The sequence below is a fragment of the Nyctibius grandis genome, chromosome 6, assembly GCF_013368605.1.
Source record: "Nyctibius grandis isolate bNycGra1 chromosome 6, bNycGra1.pri, whole genome shotgun sequence".
In the NCBI taxonomy this organism is placed as follows: Eukaryota; Metazoa; Chordata; class Aves; order Nyctibiiformes; family Nyctibiidae; genus Nyctibius; species Nyctibius grandis.
The window spans coordinates 85,962,218-85,978,219 of record NC_090663.1 but is presented as its reverse complement, the minus strand read 5'-3'; the positions used below and the strand labels follow the sequence as shown (position 1 = coordinate 85,978,219).

The following is a 16,002-nucleotide window of genomic DNA, read 5'->3' as shown; positions in this document are numbered from 1 at the left end:
AAGTTCTGAAAAGTCAGAGAAAGTAGCAGAGCCAACCAACAAAAGAAAACTACTGCCGGGGCAAGTGGGAAGGGGTAGATGAAGTAAAATGGCCTGAATATTAAGAATTTAATGCACGATGGCAATGAGAAATGGAAAAATAGCAAGGAGAAGAAAGGAGAAATGACAGGAAAGAAGGACATTACAGCAAGATGTGGAAAATGCTTCCCTCCCCCATATTCAAAGCATTTGAAATAACTTCTGACTTTTATCAGTTTTTATGATGATACTTGACCTGGTCTTTTCCAAACCAGCACCTTGCTGGGCGTCTGAATTCCAGTTCGGTTCCTGGAGTGCATGTAGCAGGGCTTAGTGGGGTCACCGTGTAAGGCTGGATTAACATTCTTAACAGGCTCTCAGCTTTGGATGGTCTGTGTGATCTTTTCTTATCACCTGCAGTGTGGTGGGAACCCCGTGCTGATGACTCCTAGCAGGTGACGTAGCTGGAGGAGCTTATCAGAAGTGGCAGTCCCTTTTCTTTACCTGGCCATGGCTTGGAGAGCCAGCAAGGAGCCTGGGGACCTGTCTGCTGTCCTTCTGCCCCAGGTTTTCTTTCTTTTTGCCCTTGGAGCCAGCTATGTTCACTTTATCATGGCTACATAAGTAAAACCCCATCCTTTCCTGGCGTCCTGGATGATGTATTTTCACTGTGCTCGCAGACCCAATGTCTAAATGCAGCTGTAATGATGTATGGATGACTCTGCTACAGAAGTTATACTGGGATAGCTAATCCTTTTCCTAGAGAGGTGACTCTCTTATTTTATAAAACTCTATTTTCACAGTGCAAATTGTGGGGTGGAGAGGGGTGGGGTGGACGTGATACAACTTGTGCACGTCGCTCCTGGGCACTTTAATCTTGGTATACTGAGTCTGCAGACATGGGAGTGGTACCCAGATTGATCATACAGATAAGAGTAGTAAAAAAATCTGTGTGTTGGCTTGTTTTCAAGCCCAGTATGCTCTGAGCTAGGCTCCAAAATTCTGTGTCTCTCTGTTCCTCTTCAGGGGATGGGAAAGCTCTGCAGATTAATAATGGGATAAGAAGCAATTTTTTATCCCCCAGTAGATCCCCGTTCTAAACCTGTATTGTCTGGAGGCACGGAAACTTAATGTAAATCCAGCTCTAGGATATTCCATGGTGATCTTCACCTTTTTTTGGCTGGACAGAGGAGATTGCTTGAACTCTTTGGCAAAGGGATGATGGCAGGGACATTGCCCTGCACAAAAATGTTCTTCTTCAGACTGTTGCCCGGTAATTGGTGAGGGCTGTGTTTACGATAGCTTCTTTCAGGCTTGCAGAATAAACCCATAAACCTGTACCTCAGATCCCAGAACTTGAAAGTAAGATTAATAGCAGGACTTAAACAGCTATTGGATGGATTTAAAGTGCAATATTTCAGAATCACAGAATCACAGAATCAATGAGGTTGGAAGAGCCCTCTGGGCTCATCGAGTCCAACCATTGCCCTGACACCACCATGGCAACTAGACCATGGCACTAAGTGCCATGTCCAGTCTTTTCTTAAACCCCTCCAGAGATGGTGACTCCACCACCTCCCTGGGCAGCCCCTTCCAATGGCTAATGACCCTTTCTGAAAAGAAATTCTTCCTGATGTCCAACCTTTATTGCAGTATAGAAGAGAGCCCTGAAATACTTCATGTTCCCAAGCCACTGAAAAACAGGTTGTCTCACCATGACTGTGCATTATGGCAGTTTCTTTCGAGAGCCTTAAACAACATTTCTCCTGGTACTGAGTAGGAAGCATTAGGCACAAGTTCAAGGCTGTGATTTGGGATGTGCTTTCCACTGTTACTGGGCATCTCACAAGAAGCCAAGTTTCTTGGGTTCAGACAAAAAATGGCCATCTGGAGAGTGCAACTTGAAGATGAGAACAGCCTGCTGTTTACGAGGACAGCTAATACCAGCGTAGCTGTCTCCTTCTCCGACTCAGCGGTGGGGTGGGCTGGCTCTGGTGCTGAGGTGAGGTGGGAAGCATCTGGTTTGTGTTGGTGCAGTCCAAGAGCTGTGCCGCATCCAGGCAGAACTGAACCAGGGAGTCACGGTTGTTTCCCTGCAGGCAGGAACGGAGTAACCCTGGCCGTGAGCTTCACTCCGGTGACCCACATTCCTTTTTTTCTTTTTAAGATAAAACTGACTAAAGTTTCAGGGAAGAACGTGGCCTACGGAGGTCATATCAAATGACAAATGCACGTACTGTCTTTACAGTGCACCTTAGTGAAACTTGGGGTGTGTTTTGTTTTATCATCATTCAGTCCAACAGGCTTGTGAATCTGTGGTGTCTTTGAGTTCAAATGTCATGTCTGTGGTGTCTTTGAGTTCAAATCAACATTTATTTGTGGGTTGAGGTGTTATTTCTCCCCTTCCACATTATCAGGTGGCCACAGGTAAATATCCTACTGAAAAGAAGGTGAATTCAGTAGTCTTGCATCTCCCAGTTTAATTTTATTGCTTTGCTGGGGGAAAAAAGGTGAGGAGAAGAGGAAGGAAAAATATAATAGAATATTTTTCTAAATCCTCTACCCTTTTTTATTGTCAGGCTGTGCTTTATTTGCATGCTGTTGATTTGCAAAGCATGGGAAGTAACATGTAGACTGACATGTGAAAGTATTAGAAGCACCAAGGCCTTAGTGGTGGGAACTCCCATCGCCAAGGTCGTTGGCAGAGATGGTTGCACTGAAACAAAGCTGGTGATTCAAGTTGCTGACAGTATTTGTCAGGTCTTGTAGTCCTGGGAATGTTCCTTTGTGCTTCGCTGCGGTGCTCTTAGAAATAGGTCTTGTGCAGCAAAGGATTAACCTACTTTTCCTTTGGAGGTTGTCTTGCTTATAACTAAGTTCATCCATGCAATCAGATAGGTCACAGTCATTCCTTTTGTGGGGTTCCTGTCGCTCTAGGAAGTCTCCAGGCTGCCAATTACATCGGGCAAGGTGAAGGTGGGGAAATGAGAGTGTGAAATAATCTCTCAAGACTTATAGTTGTGTGACTGGGGAACCTCTCCTCCCTCCCACTGTAGCTCAGACTGGCCAGGACAACAATTAAACCCAGAGTGGTTTTCAAGGTACCCTTTATTCAGAGAGTGTGTAAGAGCCTCCAGAAAACAATGTGTTCATCCCACACGTATCACTCCTCATTGTGTGGAAGTCATGGCCCTAGGAAGTCTTTGCAGCTGACCACGTGCTGGGATTCCAGAGAGGGGTCGTCTGTTTTAAGTGGCTCATGAGCTATTGCAGGTAGTGCTGATCAAACTTCTTAAGGGCTCTGAAATCTCGTGCCTGTGGGTTTAATGCCATCTTGGGCTTCTGGACACCCAAGTGGGCCTTTGTGAGAGGCAGATGGCTACTTGCTGCAGGGGTGCTTGTATTGACCTTCAAACCGTCCAGTGCTGCTCAGTGTCTCTGAGTCGTCTGACCCCTGGTTTGGTTTGGTTCTCTGTATTTCATTTGCAGCTGATGATGTTGGAGGACTAAGCCTTCTTGAAACCTTATGTTCTCCAGACCACGTTGCACCCATCAGCCAGCTGAGCCACTTTGCCTGTTTGGTGAGGACGGTAGTTATTGCCTCCTGACAGTTGCTTGACGATGTGCCTAGGTTCAGGTTGGACATTAGGAAGCATTTCTTCTCAGCAAGGGTCATTAGCCATTGGAAGGGGCTGCCCAGGGAGGTGGTGGAGTCACCATCTCTGGAGGTGTTTAAGAAAAGCCTGGACATGGCACTTAGTGCCATGGTCTAGTTGACATGGTGGTGTCAGGGCAATGGTTGGACTCGATGATCCCAGAGGACTCTTCCAACCTGGTTGATTCTGTGATTCCGAATAGACGATTAAGATGATTATAAGTCCTGTTCTAGTGTTACTGCTTGGCCGCTCTGCGTTAATCAGAGTTAGCAGAAACTTGGATCAGGAAGAAACTGGCCTAAACTTGAAAGAGAGAGACAAAAAAGTGCAAATAATTTTTTTTTTCCTTCTTTGAGGGAAAAAATTAATTAAAAAACCCTGGGCTTTGTAACAGTTGTTCTGTTTCATATCTTTAAGAAGGACAAAAAAAAAGGAAGAGAAGGGAACTGCAAAGAAGAGTTATACCATATCACAGTGTCATTATTAAATTTGTAATGAGGCAGCAATTATTTCTAGCCAAGCGTGAAGTAGCAAGACAAGAATTAGCTCACGCCATGTCAGTGAGCAATCTTCAGCCTGGCAAACATCCGTGGCAGCACGGAGAGTGATGTGATGAAAGCTCTCTCTTAGCCTCTTGTCTCTGAATGCGTGTGGACATGGATGCCTGGGGCTTTATACACCCAAGAGATGTGCGTTGAAAAACGCATCAGCAAGCATTCATTTAGGCTCATTAAGGAAACAGAATTAAAATGGTTAACAAAAGCAAATTCTCAGGTGTTATTTTCAATAATACTCAGCCCTTTCTTGCGTGCCTGAGGATGGAGGGAAGGTGCATTTTCTTCTTCAGCCTGAACTTAAGGGTTGCATATGTTTTGCCTCTGCTAAATATTTCATCGAGCAGCTTCTGTAGATTAAGACAGCACTACAGTGAAGGAATAAAGTGCTTTGACATAAAACTGTCCCTTTTTTAAACCATGAGCATCAGAGAGATTTAAGGACCACCTGAGAGTCTAAATAAGTGCTTATGCATGTGCTCTTCCTTACCCTCCCTGCTCCAGTCACCGTTACAGGCTTGCTGTATAAATTGTTCCCAAGCTTTTACCACAGGTTTATTCTGAGCAAGATGTTAAGTACTGAGAAGGGGGTGAGAGGGAAAAATTTATGTGCATGGGCTGTAGAGGTTGTGGTAATCTTTTGTCCCTTAGCCTGCATCTATTCTGGACAGTCAGATTTTGTAAAATTGGTTTTTCTATAGAAGAAAAACTGTAGCAAAGGGAGCGAATTGGAGAGATGTGCAAAGTACAGATTGTATTTATTTTCAGAGCAACTCCTGACATCTCCCTGGCATTATATTGGAAGAGCAGTTCATAGAATCATGGCATTACACATTGTTATGCATCGAAAAAATAAATATACTTTAGATAGGATTATAGGGCTTTAATTTTAAATAAATATTTTTTTGGGCCATGACCCTTTATGCACTGCTGCTGACTAACAAAAGCAAAATGAACTGTTCCAGCACGAGCCCAAAGACACCTGCAATTTATTTGCTGCCACTTATCAATGGATAATATGATTTATTTCTGACTGACGGCTGGCCAATCATGCTAATTAACACAATGGTACTTCTCCTGCTGGGACCGACCGTACCCTGTTTCTTTTTCTCTCTTATCTGTCTCATAAGAGGGAGTTTAAATGCTTTATGCAACTGTTTCTTAACCCTGCCTCCCCAAAAAGCAACGGTTTATGATTTATCTGACCAGCCTTTCCAGCCCTGCAGTTATTTCTTGCCCCCACTGCACCCGCTGGCAAAGGCTGCTCCCCCGTCGGCATTGAGGTGTTGGAGCGAGTCCAGAGGAGGGTGACCAAGCTGGTGAAGGGTCTGGAGGGTCTGTCCTGCGAGGAACGGCTGAGGGAGCTGGGGGTGTTTAGCCTGGAGAAGAGGAGGCTCAGAGGTGACCTTAGTGCAGTCTACAACTACCTGAAGGGAGGTTGTAGCGGAGTGGGAGTCGGCCTCTTCTCCCAGGCAACCAGCGCTAGGACAAGAGGACACAGCCTCAAGCTTGGCCAGGGGAGGTTCAGGTTGGCCATTAGGAAGCATTTCTTCTCAGCAAGGGTCATTAGGCATTGGAAGGGGCTGCCCAGGGAGGTGGTGGAGTCACCATCTCTGGAGGGGTTTTAGAAAAGCCTGGACATGGCACTTAGTGCCATGGTCTAGTTGACATGGTTCTTTCTAGCTCCAGCTAGCTGTGTGTGCAAGGCTGTGCTCCTGTTATTTAATAGTGCAATAAAGAAAGAAAAGTTCATAAAAAATGAATAATCAATGAAGAGGAGGGAAAGAATCCAGAGAGAATAAAAAAAAGGCATTAAACAGTTCCCCGAGCAGAGCCTGGTGACGTCTCATTACAGTTCAGTAGCAAAAGTGAGATGCGTGTGGAGGCAGTGAAGACACCACCACAGACAGGGTAACCTTATACCCATGGAATGCCTTCTGTCATAGAGCAAGAGATAATTAGCTGTAATTCTCCTCAGGTTGTTGGGTTTTTTAAGTCAGCCAGGAAATAAAGCTAGTTCTGGCATATTTCAAGGTGAAATGGTTGTGTGTGATGTTTTTCTGCACGCTGTCCAGGCAGTCAAACGTGCTGATAATGCAGATAATGACTGGGCAGATGTAATCCCTAAGTCAAACAGTAACAAGAAAAAACGTCCTGCTGGAGGAGTTGCTGTTTTTCAGGTGTGATACCAACCTGTCACGAGGTAGCACCCCCATCCACCCCGGTATTTCCTTCCAGCTCCCCTTCCCTTTCCTTCTAGTCACTTCATAGAGGAACTTCTTTCATTGTAGGATGCTTAGACTGATCATTTAGGAAAAGTGTTTCTCCATTTGCCAGGGCCTTGAGATCTGTTCTGCTATGATACCTGCTGCTACTCATACTACCCTTCAATGCAAATATTGGTGTTGAACTGGCTGTTGGATTGAAATTCCCCCTTTCTTGCCAGACACACTGATTGTGTTCAAGTGTCTGGGCCAATCCCTTCTGCAAATGAACTTTTTCCACCTGTCCTTCAGGAACTGGGCAGTCGTATTTAATAGACTGGTGGGTGTGTTCTTTACACACACTCTCTCTTGCTCTTGTGAATCCAGTTCTTACCGTATTTTGGTTCATCAAAGGTGAGTTCCTCAAGATAGTCCCTCCCTCTGCGGGGCAGTCAGGGAGAAAAGCGTCTTTGTGTTACCTGATGAACACATGGGGAGGAGGAAGGCTAAACACTGCTCAGCAGAAGGTTTGTTATAAAATAGAGAGGAAATAAGGCAAAAGGTGGATGGTACAAAGCATTTAAAAACCACTGTCTTTTATTACTATCAAAAAAGGTCCCAGAGAGCTCTTTCCTTAGAAGCAGCACACAAATACATACATCATCTTTGCCCTTTTCAGGATATTTTAAGCCTAATTTTGGTTTTGAGCCTGCAGTTTCTATGTGCCAAAGTCAATTAATTTAATCATTTGTAGCAGAAGGCAACACAGAGCCTCTGTATTTGAGTAAAATACGAAGCTGTTACATACCTTTTGCTGCCATTAATTTCAATTTGTTTGGCCATAAAATTACCACCTTGTTTAATCTTGACAGCTACCAGGGAACCAGAGGCTCTTGAAAAAATACTAGAGCACGTGAAGACAGCCTGCAAAATCCCTTTCCTAATCATTTGGGTTCAGTAATGAAGTCTTTGTTCACAAAGATTAATGACTCTGCAGGACTTTTGCGGGGGTCCCCTTCCCCCTTTGAAGGAAGGAGAGAACCAGTTTATTAATCTGCTGCACAGGGAGCTGAGATTGAAGATAAGGACATAAAGGGTTGTATTTTTTGGGAGCTATATGAGACGTTACTGTGCTTGGGTCCACGGTAACAATGGTAGGATTTGAGGTGCGTAATTCCCTGCTTTGCTCTTTGAAAGGTACCTCCTAAATTTCCAGCTTGGAATTGGACATACCTGTATATTTGCTGAAGTCGCTTGTAAAATTGCTCTAGAGTGTGTTGTTGCCTTCAAGAAGTAGAAATAGAGCTATGTTTCGCTCGACAGAGTATTTCTGAGGGCCTGTTGCAAATGGCTTTTACTGAAGGGTATTTTCTTTCTCTGCTGAATCAGCTGGCTGAGCTGCAATGATTTTCATGGCCTGATTTTTATTTTTTTGTTAGAAATGGGATAAAAGGCTTAGCCTGTCTTGTTCCTTCTGCCCCGGCTAGATACAGTTAACACTGAAGCACTTGGCCTGATGTAGCCTGCATTTCAGCAGCACGACAGGATCAATTTGAAATTATGCATCCTGCTGGTAATATTACTTCATCATTTGACATATCTGTGTTTGGGACTACAAAGGATATTCCCTTCTCCTTTTGAAAACATAAAAATAAAAAGCTCAGAAGGCCAGCAGAGTTTCCTAGAGGGGGTCCTAGTGGACAGCAGGATGACCACGAGCCAGCAATGTGCCTTTGTGGCCAAGAAGGCCAATGGCATCCTGGGGTGTATTGGAAGGGGTGAGGTTAGTAGGTCAAGAGAGGTTCTCCTCCCCCTCTGCTCTGCCCTGGTGAGGCCGCATCTGGAATATTGTGTCCAGTTCTGGCCCCCTCAGTTCAAGAAGGACAGGGAACTGCTAGAGAGAGTCCAGCGCAGAGCCACGGAGATGATGAAGGGGGTGGAACATCTCCCTTATGAGGAGAGGCTGAGGGAGCTGGGTCTCTTTAGCTTAGAGAAGAGGAGACTGAGGGGTGACCTCATTAATGTTTATAAATATGCAAAGGGCAAGTGTCATGAGGATGGAGCCAGGCTCTTCTCAGTGACATCCCTTGACAGGACAAGGGGCAACGGGTGCAAGCTGGAACACAGGAGGTTCCACATAAATATGAGGAAAAACTTCTTTACAGTGAGGGTGACCGAACACTGGCACAGGCTGCCCAGAGAGGTTGTGGAGTCTCCTTCTCTGGAGACATTCAAAACCCGCCTGGACGCGTTCCTGTGTGACATGATCTAGGTGATCCTGCTCCGGCAGGGGGATTGGACTAGATGATCTTTCGAGGTCCCTTCCAACCCCTGACATTCTGTGATTCTGTGGTATAGTGAGGCTGTGCTCTGCAGGAATCCCTGTAATAGATGCGCTGGATTCAGTCAGTTCAAGAGCCAATTTCAAATCTGTGGGTTGTCTTTTTTCCAGGCTGTGGTTCTGTGTACGCCAGTTGACAGCGGTTGCCTGCAGTTCTGCAGCCTTCGGTGTTTGATGTTGACTGCTAAAGTCTTGGCAGCTTTCCCAGGTTCGGTTCTCAAACAAACAGCGTCATTTTAAGGGAGTAGGACCCAACCTCCTTGGTGCTCTTGGACAGGTAAAGCTGTGCTTTGCCTTAGGTACCCTTGCATGCTTTGCACATACACCAGAGCATCACACAGTGGAGATTGTGACTCCTGCTCCAGAGATAGCCATTATATGATAATAAATGCTATAATTAAAGCCATGATCAAGTTTAGGTTAAATTAATCCCTTACCTCCCTTCATTTCAACAGCTGTTCAATCAAACACTCTGGGTTTGGTATCCATTCAGAAGTCATTTTTGGGGAGGATGTTTGAAATTTCCCAGCTGGCAGGTTAGGAACTGAAACAGTAGGAGGACTCCAAGTGTTTTTCTAGATGATAAGGAGAATTGCTGGTGTGTGCGGGTCATCAAACTGTACACACAATTTGGCATGGAAACAACTCGCAGCAAAAGAAAATGGAAGAAAAAAAGCTCTTTCTTGTTTAATGATCATCTCCCCCGTGTGCCCTATCCAAGCTTACTGCAGCGAAGGTGTGTGTGAAGGGTTTGTTGGTGGCCCGATGGCAGCAGAGGGGTCAGGCATGGATCCGCAGCACTGCCATTTCTTGGCTGGCTCAGCTGAGCCACCATGGCATTGGCTCCTCTTCAGGTCTTATGATCAGAGCACATGATACCAAATGCTGGAGAAGGGTGTAAGAAAGGCTGGTCCCAATGCCAGGAGATGTGCAGTCTGGACAGACACAGGATGGGAAGAAGAGAAGAGAAACCTCTTGCCTGAGATCTCAGTAGTCATGGGCAGAAACAGGAATTGAGTGTAGGTCAAATGAATACTTGTGCTTGTAGGTCAGTTGAATACTTGTCAATTGAATACTTGAATCCTGTGTCCAGTTCTGGGCCCCGCACTGCAAGAGAGATGTTGAGGTGTTGGAGCGAGTCCAGAGGAGGGTGACCAAGCTGGTGAAGGGTCTGGAGGGTCTGAGCTCCGAGGAACGGCTGAGGGAGCTGGGGGTGTTTAGCCTGGAGAAGAGGAGGCTCAGAGGTGACCTTAGTGCAGTCTACAACTACCTGAGGGGATGTTGTAGCGCAGTGGGAGTCAGCCTCTTCTCCCAGGCAACTAGCGATAGGACAAGAGGACACAGCCTCAAGCTTGGCCAGGGGAGGTTCAGGTTGGCCATTAGGAAGCATTTCTTCTCAGCAAGGGTCATTAGGCATTGGAAGGGGCTGCCCAGGGAGGTGGTGGAGTCACCATCTCTGGAGGGGTTTAAGAAAAGCCTGGACATGGCACTTAGTGCCCTGGTCTAGTTGCCATGGTGGTGTCAGGGCAATGGTTGGACTCGATGATCCCAGAGGGCTCTTCCAACCTCATTGATTCTGGGATTCTGTGACCTGTTGGTCTGAAGAAAGATTTCTCTATGCTGATTTAAATCATAGTTAGAACCAATGATTTTAAAACATTGTTTTAATTCATTTACCCTGTTTGTGCATCTGATTCATTTGAGCCCTTTCCTAGTGACTGCTTTTGTGTCTGTGTGAAAGACAGGATAAAGTTTGTAACAGCACCTAAGTAATTTAAGAATATTTTAGAACATCATAGTCTTCCCATCCCTGAAGTAGCTTAGGAGTGCTGGGAAATTGTATTTGTAGGCTCCTGATTTTTACAAGGCTGGGGCTAAAGCTGTTTCCACTGAGTTGAGCCGAATTCCTGTTTGGTTTCGGAGACGGAGCCATTCCTGTGTTGTTCTGCTTGTGGGCGTGCTGGAATAAGCCCATTAAATCCCATTTTCAAGGGTTTTTTATTATATGCCAGCACGTATCAGATTTAAAAACATACTCGGCGGCAGCAACAGCTCCCTGTTGCAAAAGATAAAACATAAAGTCTAAACCCGAGTGGACACTAGGAATCCTTTATGTGTCTCTGAATTACTTTCATCTCTCCATCGCTCCGTTAATGGATGTCCCCGCAGGCCACGTAGCGCGCTCTCAGCTTCCCTTGCGTTTGGGTTGATTCAGCCGATTGCCAGGTATTGTCAACTAAGTGGAGTGGAAATGCTAAATGAAAGCGGTGTTACTGGAGGGTGTGACCTATGAGGAACGGCTGAGGGAGCTGGGGGTGTTTAGCCTGGAGAAGAGGAGGCTCAGAGGTGACCTTAGTGCAGTCTACAACTACCTGAATGGAGGTTGTAGCTCAGTGGGAGTCGGCCTCTTCTCCCAGGCAACTAGCGACAGGACAAGAGGACACAGCCTCAAGCTTGGCCAGGGGAGGGTCAGGTTGGCCATTAGGAAGCATTTCTTCTCAGCAAGGGTCATTAGCCATTGGAAGGGGCTGCCCAGGGAGGTGGTGGAGTCACCATCTCTGGAGGGGTTTAAGAAAAGCCTGGACATGGCACTTAGTGCCATGGTCTAGTTGCCATGGTGGTGTCAGGGCAATGGTTGGACTCGATGATCCCAGAGGGCTCTTCCAACCTGGTTGATTCTGTGATTCTATGATGGTAAAAATTTCAGGCTCGATTCCTGGCTGACATTAAGGCTTCAGCTGTAGGCTGCTGTTTTCGCCCCGCTTAGTAATTGCAGTGCTACCACCAACCAGCTGATGGCCCTTACCAGCCTGGCGTGCTACAGAGGACAATCCAGCATCCAGGGACATTTTATGGCTTGCCTGAATATTTCCATGAAGCCGTAAGAAATGGAAGGGGGGCTGGGGTCAGACACAAACCAGCTGTTGTGTGCTTCTTATTTCCACAGTCGCTGCACCAGAATAGAGCAGGGATTGTTATCTAGTGCGATGATATCCCATGTTAAGCAGCATCTGATCAAATTACTGCGGCTTTTTATGTGTTAATAGTAGACCCCAGCTATTTTTGATGTGTTGGGTGTTTTTTTTGCTGAGGTAGAGGAGGAACAGGTGCAGCTGTATGAAGTTATGACAGCCACTTGAAAAAGCCATGCTCAAAGAGATTTAGATCTTTCTGTGCCCCGGTTCATATGTCAGTGTGACAACAGCAAACGTGAGTGCTCACAGCTGCTCTGGGCTCCCACTTCCACACTGGGTCTTCTCTTTGTCTCTTGAGCTTATTCTTTGCTTCAACCCTCCTTTGCTTTTACTGCTGGTTGCTTTCTTGCCTCCTTCTCTTCTTAACGTTTTCCAAGGTACAGCTGGTTTTCCTCTCTCTCCTGCCTTCTTCTAAATCCTCATCAGTATTCTCCAAACTGTGCTCCTGTGTCTTGGGTTTTATTTTACTTCATCTTTTATCTGGGCGCCTGCAAGCTGTAAAGGTTTGTGAGCATATATTGCTTTTTTGGCCCCTGTTCCACAAACCCACCAAGTAATGTAGATATCTCTTCTCACAGCGTGGCGTTTGAAAATGCACTCGAATTAGGTATCATTTCTTCTTTTGATGTAGGGAAATCCACAGAATAAATAAATTATAATGGCACTACTTGGTGCTTAAGGAGTGCTTTTCATCTTCAAAGTGCTCTCTGCACAGCATTTCATTATTTATACTGTTAATTATATTAGTACTTGTAAGGAAAAAGCCCCTTAAATTGTCGTTGATAAAAGTACTCTCTTAACAGGATAGGAATTCAGCGCTTAAATTGTAGCAGATAATTTGTCCACTGAGGTACAGTGCCTTGGAGAAGATGTAAGGTGGATTTACAGCAGTTCTCTAAGTGTCTACCAAAAAGTTTTGCTTTATGGTTAAAGCAGTAATACCTGGGAGCGTTCAAGTGTCCTTTTAAGTGCTGGATGAACACTAACGAAGACTTACAGCACGTGGGACACGTAGGTAGGATCCTCATTTTGCAGCTGGGTGATGAGTATCTCAGTTCCTCTCTGCAGAGTGACTTAGGAGCCTTTGTTATGATACTGGGGCATCTGTGTCACTTCTGAACGTGTAAATGGGCAACACATTAAAATTAGTTTGAAATGTGATCCTAAAATAGCACCCAGGGATACCACCACAAGTAATTCTGGCAATAACCTCCCTGTTCACAGAATCACAGAATCAGTCGGGTTGGAAGAGCCCTCTGGGATCATTGAGTCCAACCATTGCCCTGACACCACCATGGCAACTAGACCATGGCACTAAGTGCCATGTCCAGGCTTTTCTTAAACACATCCAGAGATGGTGACTCCACCACCTCCCTGGGCAGCCCCTTCCAATGTCTCATGACCCTTGCTGAGAAGAAATGCTTCCTAATGGCCAACCTGAACCTCCCCTGGCCAAGCTTGAGGCTGTGTCCTCTTGTCCTATCGCTAGTTGCCTGGGGGAAGAGTCCAACTCCCACTTCACTACACCCTCCCTTCAGGTAGTTGTAGACTGCACTAAGGTCACCTCTGAGCCTCCTCTTCTCCAGGCTAAACAACCCCAGCTCCCTCAGCCATTCCTCATAGGTCACACCCTCCAGACCCTTCACCAGCTTGGTCGCCCTCCTCTGGACTCGCTCTTGTAAAGCAGTGAAGAGACACAGTCGACAGTCGGCCCTGGATGCAGGATGGGTCAAAGAAGAGAGAGCCTCTACCGGTGCCCTCTTTTAGTGACAAAACCTTGTCAGACACCTATAAGTCACCTCTCCCCATGGCTTGCCCAGGCTGGTTTGTAGTGCATCATATGAACTTTCCGGAAGAGCGCAGCACTTGACAGCTTCTGCGTAAGTGCCTGAGCAAGTGGCCACATTCTTCAAGATTTTTTGGCTCTAATTAAGCAGCCTAATGGGCCTTCAAGGCACATTTCGGTGTTTTATCATTATGCTTAACAGTTTTAGTAGTTAGCCCTAAATGTGTTCGTGGTAGTAAACTGTTAATCATCTTTTTGTATCATAATTTGCCTAAGTCATACTTTACACTGTAAGTAAATTGACTTATTGGAGTAAATCACTACGTCATGTAAGTGAGTAGCAAAGTCTGGTCTTCTTTCAAATCAATTAAAAAGAGGGCTTAATGACTTGGATGGCAGCTCTCTGTACCACACAGGAAAATTTCCTGTATGGCATAAATTTAGCCTAGAGCATGCACAGCGGTTGTCTCATGGAAGAGAGTTTTGCAGATGAGAAGCTGATCTTCCTCTTCCCATTTTCTTTCAGTGGATTTAACTGAAGGTTTTTAAAAACAGATAATTAAAGATGAACGTAGCGATTGTATCCTTGGGATTTCCTCAGCCTGGAGTTCCTGGTTGCTTTTTTAAGCTGCCAGAGAAAGGATACTTGGCATGGGTGATGGGATGCAAGACATGTTCATGGGAAGAGGGGTGACAGGCAGACTTGGCTGCTCCTCTGGGATGCTGCTGATGCTGTTTGATATCAGGATGGCTGGAAGCGTTCAGGAGTAAAGATAAGGAAGGCGTTGTTTTCCAAGCATCCTACCAAAAGCAACGAGTCCCACGTGGCTGCTCAGACCTTGGAGGAATTGGTGGGAGGGAAGGAGAACTCTGGCAAGTGTCCAAGCAACTGGATGAGGGCCTGAGCTGCCTGATGAAAGCGTGGTGGTGGCATGGGATCATGACCTCAGCGTGGAAGGACTGGGAGGGGGTCAAGCAGGGGTGGTGAAAGCCCTGGCGAATTAGCGGTGGGTGTTCCAGTTGGGTGCACAGATCGAGTGGTGGCGACAGCTATTTCCACATCTGTTGGTCTGTCTGCTTGGTCAGAGTCCCCTTCATGATGGTTTGGAATAAATGTGACCAGGTAGAGCCTGTTCCTACCTGGCCATGAATTCTGCATTTTTGACTGAATCACTTTAATTGCATCTTCGGCCCTTCAGACCTTTCCTTCCATCTTACAGCCTGTGATGAGCACAGTTTACATTGTGGTTTTGACACGAGAACTTTTTATTTCTGTGATCCTGCAGACTGAAAATCTTGAATATTACATTCAGCAGCTCATTTGGATTCAAGCGTGTCAATATTTACCTGCATTTGCCATCAGCTTGTGGGGTGCTGCAGGCTTTACCCTTCCAGTCTGTCCCTACTGAGCTATTGGAGCTGTTTGCTGTTGGGTCAGATAGCACACACCTTGTGTTATAAGGTCTAATTTAAAACTTATGTTTATTTGCAGAATGACACCATTTGGAAGCCAGATTCTTGCCAAGACTGCCGTTGCCGTAGCAATATTGTCACCTGTGAACCCACCGCCTGCAAACACCCCCAGTGTGACTTCCAGAAGGTGAGGGGCTGCAACTGTCCAAATGCCAGCTGACCCGTTCTGTGTGGTGGGAGAAACGTCAGGTCACTCTGGAGTTCCCAGCCTTCCCCTGCTTTAAACCCCTGGCATTAGTTATACGTCTAAATGCTTGTGTGGGTCTGCCATGCTGTAAGGAACGGTGGGAGCAGTTGGGGTAATTGGTCCTACGGTCCCTGTGGAAGCAAAGCTCCTCTTGTATTAAGAGGGATGCAAAAAGAGGATGCAGCACGAGGTGTTTCCCTGGAGGAACTGGCAGAGGTGAGCTGCTTGCTTATCTTTTTACACTGCAGTGACAGCTGCTGTGTCAGCCTTCTGGGCTCAGCTGCCTCCCTGCAGCTCCCTTTGAACCTGAGGGTCTGATCACAGAAGGGTTTGGGGGAAGCAAGAGGGAGCAGCAAAATCCTGTTTTGCCTCCCAGGGTGTGTGTGTGACTGCGCAGAGCCAGGCACGGTCTCTGTGCCCTTTCACTCCTCGTTGACGCAAGCCTGTGCAAGAAACACCCAGTGTGTGAAGCCTTTGTCTCCTTTGCCACGCTACAGCCAGAGGCTTGGTGGTGGAACAGCTTGCGGGCTGCCTGTGCTCCAGGGGCGGTCTGGTCCCCAAAGGAAGCCCCTGAACTGGGCTCACACCTCCCAGCATGAGCTCAGCTTCCAGTCCCCCTCCATTTGAACGTGGAGCTGGGTCTCCCTCAAACACACAGATGGATGCTTTCCACTCGGATGAGCAACAACAGAGCTGAGATTGTCTGTCCTTCAGTTTCTTCTGCCTTGTGATGGTTGCTGAGCTTTCATTGTCTCCTGTTTATCTTTCTCTGTCTGAGCCTTCGTTAATGGTTACAGCTAATTGGCCG

At 46.3% G+C, this 16,002-nt stretch overlaps 1 protein-coding gene across 1 annotated transcript in view; it reads left to right on the top strand.

Annotated features, from left to right (window-relative positions):
- Positions 1-16,002, top strand: part of FRAS1 (Fraser extracellular matrix complex subunit 1) — a 147,515-nt gene that overhangs the window by 30,485 nt on the left and 101,028 nt on the right. The window contains exon 4 of the mRNA XM_068404195.1: positions 15,027-15,134. Within this exon, the coding sequence (XP_068260296.1) occupies positions 15,027-15,134 (108 nt within the window). The remainder of the gene's footprint in view (positions 1-15,026; positions 15,135-16,002) is intronic.